Here is an 11,207-nt window from a genome sequence, read left to right as displayed (position 1 = left end):
AAACAAAAGGGGAGACACGTGGACGACAAGGAATAAAAATATTTATTGAAAGTTAAACAAACACAATTATACAATCTCTCTCAAACAACAAACGGAGGTAGACAGGCTGTTAGATTTTTTTATATAAATATGAATTTAATCAAACAAAACATGCATGTATTGTGTAACATGAAGTCCTATGAGTGTCATCTGATGAAAATAATCGAAGGTTAGTGATACATTTTATCTCTATTCTGGTTTTTGTGAAGCGATCTTTAGCTGGGAAAAATGGCTGTGATTATTGTGGTTTGTGGTGACCTAACATAATCGTTTGTAGTGCTTTCGCTGAAAAGCATATTTGAAAATCGGACACTTTGGTGGGATTAACAACAAGATTACCTTTAAAATGATATAAGACACATGAATGTCTGAGGAATTTTAATTTTGAGATTTCTGTTTTTTATTATTATTTTTTGGCTCCCTGCACTTCGACTGGCTGTTGTCATATCGATCCCGTTAACGGGACTTCAGCCATAAGAAGATAAAGCATGTCCCGGTTTAGGTCACCTAGTAGCACGAGCTCAGAAGATGGATGGGGGGGCAATCAATTCACATATGGTGTCGAGGGCACAGCTGGGGGCAGAGGGTGGTCTATAGCAAGCGGCAACAGAGAGAGACTTGTTTCTGGGAAGGTGAATTTAGAAGTAGAAGCTCGAATTGTTTGGGTACAGACTTGGATAAATAAAGAAGTATATCGCAACACCGCCCCCTTTGGCAGAAAATGTTATAGTTAGGGATTTCAGTGGTTTTCCTAAGCCAGGATTCAGACACGGCTAAGACATCCAGATTGGCAGAGTGTGCTAAAGCAGTGAGTTAAACAAACTTAGGGAGTAGGCTTCTAATGTTAACATGCATGAAACCAAGGCTTTTACGGTTACAGAAGTCAAATGAGAGCACCTGGGGAGTGGGAGTAGAGCTAGGCATTGCAGGACCTGGATTAACCTCTACATCACCAGAGGAACAGAGGAGAAGAAGGATTAGGGTACAGCTAAAGGCTATACGAACTGGCCGTCAGGCACGTTCGGAACAGAGAGTAAAAGGAGCAGGTTTCTGGGCACGATAGCATAGATTCAAGGCATAGTGTACAGACAACGGTAAGGTAGGAAGTGAGTACATTGGAGGCAAACCTAGGCATTGAGTATTGATGAGAGAGATATAGTCTCTAGAGACGTTTAAACCAGGTGATGTCATCGCATATGTAAGAGATGGAACAACATGGTTGGTTAAGGCATATTGAGCAGGGATAGAGGATCTACAGTGAAATAAGACAGTAATCACTAACCAGGACAGTAATGGACGAGGCATATTGATGTTAGAGAGGCATGCGTAGCCAAGTGAACATATGGGTCCAGTGAGCGGTTAGCAGACCGGGGCCAGCAAGCTAGCGGTTAGCAGACCGGGGCCTGCAAGCTCGCGGTTAGCAGACCGGGGCCAGCAAGCTAGCGGTTAGCAGCCCGGAGCCAGCGGTTAGCAGCCCGGAGCCAGCAAACTAGCGGTTAGCAGCCCGGGGCCAGCAAACTAGCGGTTAGCAGCCCGGGGCCAGCAAACTAGCGGTTAGCAGCCCGGGGCCAGCAAGCTAGCAGTCCGGGGCCAGCAGTCCAGGGCCAGCAGTCCAGAGCTAGCAGTCCAGAGCTAGCAAGCTGGCAGTCCGGAGCTAGCAAAAGGTCCTTTGGGGGACGTCATGATGGAGGTAAGCTGTAACAGAAGCAGTTCTTTCTGCTGTTCAAAATGAACGCTACTAACCGATGGAGCGGTCATTGTAACATTACGGGGAGACGGCGATTCCTCAGCAGAGGCTGCCCCAGTGGTAACTTCAACACCACTCATCAGATTAGCCTTCAATATCAACCCAATAGAATTTTAGACATGTATCACTCATTTCAACCTTGTAGTGTTCAGCAATCTTACACAGCTGTTCTTTAGTACATAATTCCAACAGTTCCTGATGGAAAGCAAATGAACTCGTCTACATTAGACACCATAGTCAGAAGTAAATACAAAAAAATAAAAGATCTCGCTCTTTCCCTCTGCTGAGCACACCAGACCACAACCAGAGAAATGACAATCACACTGGGCACCACAGAAGAGAGATGAGATATATGTAGCTTCCCCAAAACCTACAGTAACTCAACCCTAGTCTTCCCCAAAACCTACAGTAACTAAACCCTAGTCTTCCCCAAAACCTACAGTAACTCAACCCTAGTCTTCCCCTAAACCTACAGTAACTCAACCCTAGTCTTCCCCTAAACCTACAGTAACTCAACCCTAGTCTTCCCCTAAACCTACAGTAACTCAACCCTAGTCTACCCCAAAACCTACAGTAACTCAACCCTAGTCGTGCGGATTTGCAGTGGGTATGCCACGGATGTGCCCCCGAGACAACTGCTCAGCCCCCAGACACCTCACAAAAATAACATTAACCATGCCCAACATATTCCAAAAGTGAAACACGTCGCTAAGCCTAACAGAGGGGGGGGAAACTATAGCTCCGGGTAGTAAGTGTCACTACCCTACCCAAATCTCCCACTGAGGTACTGTTAGGAATTTTGTTAATAAATAGTTAAAACAAATTCTAGCTTTAGATAAAACTATAACTAATTGAACTCTGCACGCCTGGTGAAAAGAGATTTGTGTTGTGGGTTATAAAGTAAGCAGAAAGGTCGTTAAACTCTGGTTGAACTGACCCAACTTAGCCCTGAGATGTTTAGATAAGGCTGTGGGTCACTTTTTAGGTCTTTCATTATCTTGAGTTGTCTGCTAAAGTGGTAATAAATTATAGTGAGCCTTCAGGATAATTGATTATATTATCCGTCATGTGTGTGCTGTGAAGTTGGAATGAACTTTTGATGAACTTTTGAACCTTCTATTTGTTAGGACAATGAGACTTATTCTGTAACCTATGACGTCATATCTTGTATATAAGTCTGTGTTTATGATCAAATGGGAGCGTGCTCCGAGAATAAACACTATTATCTAATTTTAATAAGACTGTATCCTGTCTATTTTATGTTAATAAGTATCTTACAAATTCTTATAAATAGACAAATTGAATTTAATGAATGAGTATATTAGAGGAATTATTAAATTCCACTAACAGGTACACAGCCGATTGTACTCACCTCCTCGGACCGATGTCCCAAAAGCGAGTAGAGCAAGAGTCTCCAGCCTGGGCACGGGCCGGGTAACTAACCAATGTACTTTCTCCAACAAAGCACACAACCAACTATCCACCGCAATGGCAAGTTTACCTAAAACAAAAAGGCAACCAATACTGGGCACCAAACTCAAGAACTGTAACAAAAGATGCAAACAAAGCACCTACAATTTAACATGAACTCCACGTTTTCTCCCAAACACAACACATACTAGTAAGCCAAACATTGTATTAGACCGTCATAATGCTATACGCCAAAATGTCTAGGAACCAACCTTATGATCCCGGATGAGCTCCCACTTGTCACCAACAGGCTCGAAGTTCATAACAAAAGGGAGACAAGGAATAACATATTTAGTAAATACAGTAAACTAAATACAATTAACAATGGTGTGAGTAATCAGTAGTGTAAGTGAGTGTTTTGCATGCATAAATGTGATAATGCGGGGTGTTGAAAGGTGCCAAAGCAAACAAACCACAAGGCCACAAAAATACCACAACCAAAATATGTCTGTGTCTGCATGGAGACAGTCTCCTCAATGAATGGGGAAGAGGTGCATTTATCCTGGGACACACCTGGGTCCAGGTGTGTCCCATTTCGCTGARGACCCTCCCAGCCCRGCCCACCGACATCCTATTAAGGAAAACAAGAGCAAAGAGAAAGAATTTGGCAGACAGAGTGGGAGGGTCGTCACAAGTAGTCCTACATACCACCTGTGGGTCATCATACCACCTGGGGGTCATCATACCACCTGGGTGTGGGTGTGGGTGTGGGGGGGGGATCTTTATAAACAGCTAGATGGCACAGTAAGGACCATCAGCAGTTGGGTGATTAGAGAAGACAGATGGCAATCTCAAGAATATCCAGGTAAGACAAGAGCTTATTCTTCCACACTCTCTGTGAGGGCATCCATCTTACCTTTAATCTCTGTAGACTGTGGCTGGGATTCAGTCGATTGCAGACAGTGATTGGCTTTCCAAAAAGCGCTTTTAGATTTGCACATATAGAAAATGAAGTGTCAGTTTGGATGAGTACACTAGATGACTTCTCAGCCAGGTTTGCTGTCAGAACTGAATGTGTAACACCATGGGACTGACAGTTTCTATATCAAGTGTCATCTCCCTCCATCCAGGATACGCTGGTGGGTAAATCAAACACACTTCTGGAAAGCCACTATCTGCAATTGAATAATAGCCTGTATTTATGCTGCTTCAGGATTGTTCTGGTGTCTTCCATTTATGTCTCTCTCTCTCCCTTCCTCCACTGACTAATCTCTTAACACGGATAATATATCCTGATCTTTCAACTCTATTTTTGACGACTCTCTGAATACAGTTTGTAGTTTTAGTTTCAAGTTCATATGGGCATGTTTATCTTCCCCTCCTGTCACACACAGACAGTGTACCATGGCCTCTCTCTCTCTGTTCCTGGGACTGCTGGTGCTATGCACCCTGGCTCCTGTACACTGTGACCTGCATGACGGCCCCATTAGGGTGTGGGATATTCGTGCCGCCAACCTGAAAGGACGCTTTTTCTCAAAACCAAACCCCTACGTCAAGGTGAATTAATTTAACCAGAACAGTCCGTTACCAAATCATTGTTATATAAAATGAGGGACGGACAGGTGGGGTGATAAAACAGAAGAAGTACGGTAATGTGACAGACAGGACAGACATCATAACACAAGGACAGAGACATAGCAGCACTAATCAAACAGTAAACAGTGGACAGTCAGCAGTCATTTGTTTGGACATCAAGTAGCCTACAGTGACATGTGAACATGAAAATGACAGTGATTGGCTTGTTATTTGTTAGGTGAATTATTTTATTTTTTCAATGAATGAACAATCTAATTTGAAGATACATATACTGGTTCCTCAATCAAGTGAGCCAACTGTACATACATTAATAAATTACTATTTAATCCACAATTATAATTTAATAAAGTCTACTGACAACATTATCTTCCTCAGGTGTGGTGCGGTTCATCCTTTCATGGCAAGAGCAACACTTTGGAGAAACAGGAAAACCCCATCTGGCCCGGCGAGTTCAACTTTGCCAACATCCTTCCCAACTCTGTCCTGACGGTGGAGGTGAGTTTCCCACCTTACTATACAAAGCGCTTAGTGCTTTTCCAGTGCTCAATGTAAATCCCATCAATTATTATGAGAGATTATTTTTTACTATTGTTATTATGATAAATTATTAGGTGTGGGATGATGTCATCGGACTAGATCGCCACATGGGAACCTGCACCACAACCATCCGCCGAGGAACACACATCGAGACCTGCTACCTGAAGAAAGGCACTGTCTACTACTCCTACAGCTACGGCTACTAGATGGAACAGTATGATGATTAGATTGTAACCTTGAGTCTGATTCTTTCACTCGTATTCACTTCCTTATAGCATTAAAAAAAAAACGTGCTTTACMGCAAGATGGTCTGTCTGGCTTCATGTTTCTGAATTGTTAAATGATTTCTCAGAAGATGCCTTAGATGGTGCACAGCATATTAAAATAGATCATCAATYTTTCTACTGGATTTGAGACCGTTCGACACTTACCTTTTACAGTGTCACGACGTGGCCCTTTCGGCTGTATATCATGCTCACTCTCTCTCCTACCTCACGTTTTACAACGGTTATAAAATCCTGGTAGAAACTTTCTCTTTGCTGCCATGGAGGGGTGGAGAACAAAGACCTTCTTCCCAAAACTCCTAATTGTCCAAATTGGAGAAAGAAATATTATTTCCACATTTGTGGCCTGCTGGAGGTCATTTTGCAGGGCTCTGGCAGTGCTCCTCCTTGCACAAAGGCGGAGGTAGCGGTCCTGCTGCTGGGTTGTTGCCCTCCTATGGCCTCCTCCACGTCTCGTGATGTACTGGCCTGTCTCCTGGTAGCGCCTCCATGCTCTGGACACTACGCTGACAGACACAGCAAATCTTCTTGCCACAGCTTGCATTGATGTGCCATCCTGGATGAGCTGCACTACCTGAGCCACTTGTGTGGGTTGTAGACTCCGTCTCATGCTACCACTAGCGTGAAAGCACCGCCAGCATTCAAAAGTGACCAAAACATCAGCCAGGAAGCATAGGAACTGAGAAGTGGTCTGTGGTCACCACCTGCAGAATCACTCCTTTATTGGCTAATTGCCTAAAATTTCCACCTTTTGTCTATTCCATTTGCACAACAGCATGTGAAATTTATTGTCAATCAGTGTTGCTTCCTAAGTGGACAGTTTGATTTCATAGACGTGTGATTGACTTGGCGTTACATTGGGTTGTTTAAGTGTTCCCTTTATTCTTTTGAGCAGTGTATTTACTCCCAGTGTCGCCGTGATCTGTTGGAAAATTTGTGTCTGTTAGAGTTTGTCCACACTCTCTCTGCCGTGGTTAGAATGGATAGTTCAGAGTAACATTCAGCAATGTTATAGAATAGATGTTTTGTCGGTCTTCGCGTTCAATGATACTGAATTCCTAGCTGCAGACTTAGTATCAAAGATTTTTCTTCTGTTGGTTCGATAGTCTCAGTTGAACCACGTATGGTTAAGAATTCAGTAATGGGCTCAAACCTTGGCCCTCTCGTAATTGAGAGAAGCATGGTCTGAAGATAAATTCCCAAGGTGGTGGTTATATTCGGAAGAGCAGAATGGGGCTGTCCCATGACACCAGATCAATGTCTGTGCTCATGGGGTGGGCCTATGATTTATTTAAACTCCAAAGGGAATTGGAGTTTCCTTCCTCAAACAGTTTAAAAATCATTTTACATGATTTCACAAATGGTTTCATCTTTACCAATTCATTTTATTCAGCAATTAGATGCAAACCTCACAACTGAGACTCTTGTATAAACAGGGTTATGGTAATGTAGCTGTATTGTCTCATGGGTTTCACAAAATTGTACCAAAAGGACCAGTTCGTAGCTGGCTACTTCAACGACCATTTATACGTTCTCAAGTTCTGTGAGGTGGAAGAAGTTCCTTTCTATGAAAACTCACTCTCTATACTGTCTGGCCATGAGGAACAATCTCCTCCAGGAATTTATGACCTGCCTAACAGCAGCCTGGGTGTAGGAGGGAGATGGTGCAGAGAGAGGGGGATGGTGCTCGCTGTACCCAAAGAGGGCAACGTCGTGACAACAGAAAAAACACACTGTGTCTTTGGTTGCGTTCACTAATCAATTATGGGGTTTACATCTAAATGCTGTGAAACTATTTGRGAAAAGATTAAATGTGATGTTAGCTTTCTAAATGAGAGAATGGATTTTAATATAAAGTTTAACTAGTCAGTGGCCACGCCCCCATGAGCCAGACATTACATGAGGCGGAATGGAACCGCCCTTTTCTACTCCAGAATAAAAGGACTAGTGACAAAATATACATTTAGTCAAGAGAACGCCGGGACAGGGAGTTCCCTCGTTGAAATGGCTACAACGCTATGAACTAAAGAACAATTATTCAGACTGCAGCTGTTTAAATACTTTAGTCTGGTAAACGCAATCGATCTAAGAACAGTTCCGATTGGTACTCTGAAGTATACATTATAACAACTGTGACAGACTGACTCCTGGGGAACGCAACCAGAGACTTTTCTGTCGACTCTCCAGCAGATGGACAAGACATATGCTTGTAAAAATGTAAATTGCAATTTATTTTCGAATGAGCGGTTGTTKATTTTCAAAGTATTAGCAATTTCTATGAGTGTAGTTATCAGCTATGAGTTTCCTGCTCTTGATTGGTCCCCATCCCCTTTCCTTTGTCTACCAAGCTGTCATATCGGTTTCATCCGCTTGGGACTTTTCCTTTGTATCATGTACTAACCCATGTGTGAACGAATTGTGTTTATGTACTTCTGTGCTAGGGTTGGTGCAGATATTAAAGGGTTTGCAACATTCAGAATATGACGGATGAGGTAATAATACAATAACAACTGACAGTAATCGATAAGATATGAAAATATCTGAAGAGTTAATTTGGGAAATAGACACTTTAAATATTTTCCCGTGGTGCCCCGACTTCCTAGTTAAAGTTACATAAGTTTAATCGCGTATAAAATTACACAGAGAATTGATTTGATAATATACAGTCTTCACATTTAATGATAGTCAACGACACAACAGTTAGAAGAGGACAGATAGAAGTCCACGCACCCCTATGTCCAAACACAAAGTCATTTGGACTGAAACCCGTGCTCTCCTGTGAAACCTCCCTAGCGGCTAACAGTAACCAAGGCAACCCCTCCCAATCCATCTCAGTACAATAAGCTCTCAACAAAGATTAAGTGTTTGATGGAAACYTTCCCGTGCTCCTTGACTTTGCACGTGATAAGACAAATTGTGTTTCATATGGAGCTGTTGGAGAACCTGACCAAACAGATTAGAGGTGAAATTAGATCCTTGATCACTCTGAATGACCTTAGGGATTCCAAACAGTGAGAAAAACTGAGTAAAAGCTTTTAACAGACTTAGTCATGATAGACCGGAGAGGATAGGTAGCAGGAAACCTAGTGGTCTGACACATCACAGTGAACAGGTAACTACTACCCGTTGTAGAACGAGGCAGAGGACCAACACAGTCAATAATCAGATACTCAAAAGGTTGGCTGAGTACAGGAATAGGAAACAGTYGTACCGGCTTAATAGCTTGATTAGGTTMACCAGTTAATTGGCAGGTGTGACAAGTTTTGATACTCAGAAACATCCTTTAACCTAGGCCAAAAMAAATGTCTTAATATGCGATTGTAGGTTCTCCTCACACCCATATGTCCAGCATCGTCATTGTGGGAAGTTGTCAACACCAACTCACAAAGCTTAACTGGTACAAAAACCTGACCAGTCGCCTACCCCAGAAAACACCTACCATGAGACACCCACTTTCTCATCAGGACATCCTCTTGGAGAAAATAGCCATGGGCGACATCTCCCAACTGTTCCACAGGCACAATTTGGTCACGCAACTCTTCTAATGTGGGGTCAGTCAGTTGCGCATTGATTAGATCGGAGCGGGATACAGATAATGGGATAACAGGGAAAGCAGTGACAGACTTCTTGGTATTCTCGTTAGTCCGCGTAGTGACCAGTTRGCCACGGCTCATAGAATGCATCACTGCACACGCAGAGAACACCTCTGGGAAACTCTGCGCACTCTCATCAGGAATCCCTGCAAATGACGGCTTAGTGGAAACCCGACAGGCCACACACGCTCACCAGCCAAGTTATTCCCAAGGATAACGTCGATACCCTCAATAGGCAACGAAGGACGCGCCCCCACAACAACCTCAACTTTCACCAGTCCACAATCCAACATCAGTTTATGCAATGGAACTGACAGAGTGTTCAAATCTATTCCCCTAATTAGAACACTATTCCCCGAATCAGTCTCCAACACAAATGATTCAGAGGCACCTGTGTCTCTCAGGATCTTCACTGGCACTAGGTCCTTACTTCCTAAAATAGACACAAAACCKTCCGTAATGAAAGGTAAATAGTCTGGGTCAATATGGACTTTCACATGCCCCTGGGCCTGAGACAATGTGTCAGGAGTGAACTGATGTGGAACAGGTGCAGCTAYCGCCGTAGGCTTAGATTTAACGTAAGCACACGTACTGAATTTACCCCTAGCCCTGAGAACCGGACATTTGTTTTTCCAATGACCTGAACCTTGACAGTAGTGACACTCTTGACCAAAGTCAGCTTTACCACGGGAGTCAGGCTCAACCCGAGTTGAATGAAACTTTGTCCGTGAACCAAAGTATCTCGGTGAGCGAGGCCCAAATCTCTCCTAACGCCCCCACTCACTCCYAATACGGGGCTCTGCAAAGACACTTTTGTGAGTCAAAACATACTCGTCCGCCAAAACCGCAGCTTCAGCCACAGTCTTTACTTTTCGRTAGTTAATGTAKGTGACTGTAMGATCKYMGATTGTGTCCTTAAATTGCTCTAGCATAATCWGATCACACAGCCCTTGGAAAGTCATAACTGCASWGGCGGAACACCAGCGATTAAACTGAAGATAACTCTCMCGCAAACTCAACACYAGTCAGTTTATTATCCCTTTTTAAAGTTCTWAKTCGTTMGCGGTAAGCCTCAGGAAKCAATTCATAAATCTGTAACAAAGCCAWTTTAWCCTTATCATAACTGACACTGTCGGCTACACTAAGAGCTGAATATGCTTCCTGCGCTTTACCAGTCAAAACASACTGCAACATTAACATTCGGTCAGAATCAGGCCAACTCCTAGCGTCAGCAAGACGCTCAAACAGCGCAAAGAATGTATCAGGGTCTTTTTCATTAAATTGAGGCAACAACGTAAGTTCCCAACAATATCAAATGTGTCCGGGGCATGACCAAAAGAGGAACGACCCCTAGGTAAATCTGGGTCACCTTCCCAGAGCAAACTCGTCCCTGAAAGCTCTCCTTCCCTAACCAGCTCTAGKCGCTCTTGTTGCAGCTTGATTTTAGCAAGCTCCATATCCTGTTTAAATGCCAATTKTTTTTCATATTTTACACAATCATGCTCTCGCTTCTCACGATCATGCTCTAGCTGTTTTTTAAAAATGTATTTCACCTTTATTTAACCAGGTAGGCTATTTGATAACAAGTTCTCATTTGCAACTGCGACCTGGCCAAGAAAAAAGCATAGCAATTCGACACATAAAACAACAGAGTTACACATGGAATTAACAAAACATACAGTCCATAATACAGTAGAAAAAGAAAACAAAAAGTCTATATACAGTGAGTGCAAATGACGTAAGATAAGGGAGATAAGGCAATAAATAGGCCATGGTGGCGAAGTAATTACAATATAGCAATTAAACACTGGAATGGTAGAAGTGCAGAAGATGAATGTGCAAGTAGAGATACTGGGGTGCAAAGGAGCAAGATAAATAAAATAAATACAGTAAGGGGATGAGGTGGATAGATGGGCTGTTTACAGATGGGCTATATACAGGTGCAGTGATCTGAGCTGCTCTGACAGCTGGTGCTTAAAGCTAGTGAGGGAGATATGAGTC

The 11,207-nt window shown here is 43.0% G+C and overlaps 2 protein-coding genes across 2 annotated transcripts in view; one reads left to right on the top strand and one right to left on the bottom strand.

The window, feature by feature from the left end:
* LOC139025355 (perforin-1-like) overlaps positions 1 to 11,207 on the bottom strand; it is a 57,479-nt gene that overhangs the window by 28,895 nt on the left and 17,377 nt on the right. The gene's annotated exons all lie outside the window — the stretch shown is intronic.
* Positions 3,958 to 5,620, top strand: LOC139025353 (perforin-1-like). Its single transcript, XM_070440441.1, has 4 exons — positions 3,958 to 4,061; positions 4,591 to 4,753; positions 5,168 to 5,287; positions 5,404 to 5,620. The coding sequence occupies exons 1-4, from the start codon at positions 4,039 to 4,041 to the stop codon at positions 5,533 to 5,535; spliced, it is 438 nt and encodes a 145-aa protein (XP_070296542.1). The 5' UTR covers positions 3,958 to 4,038; the 3' UTR covers positions 5,536 to 5,620.

The sequence above is a fragment of the Salvelinus sp. IW2-2015 genome, unplaced genomic scaffold, assembly GCF_002910315.2.
Source record: "Salvelinus sp. IW2-2015 unplaced genomic scaffold, ASM291031v2 Un_scaffold2546, whole genome shotgun sequence".
In the NCBI taxonomy this organism is placed as follows: Eukaryota; Metazoa; Chordata; class Actinopteri; order Salmoniformes; family Salmonidae; genus Salvelinus; species Salvelinus sp. IW2-2015.
Note: the sequence above shows the minus strand (reverse complement) of the source record. Positions and strands in the feature narration are given on the sequence as shown.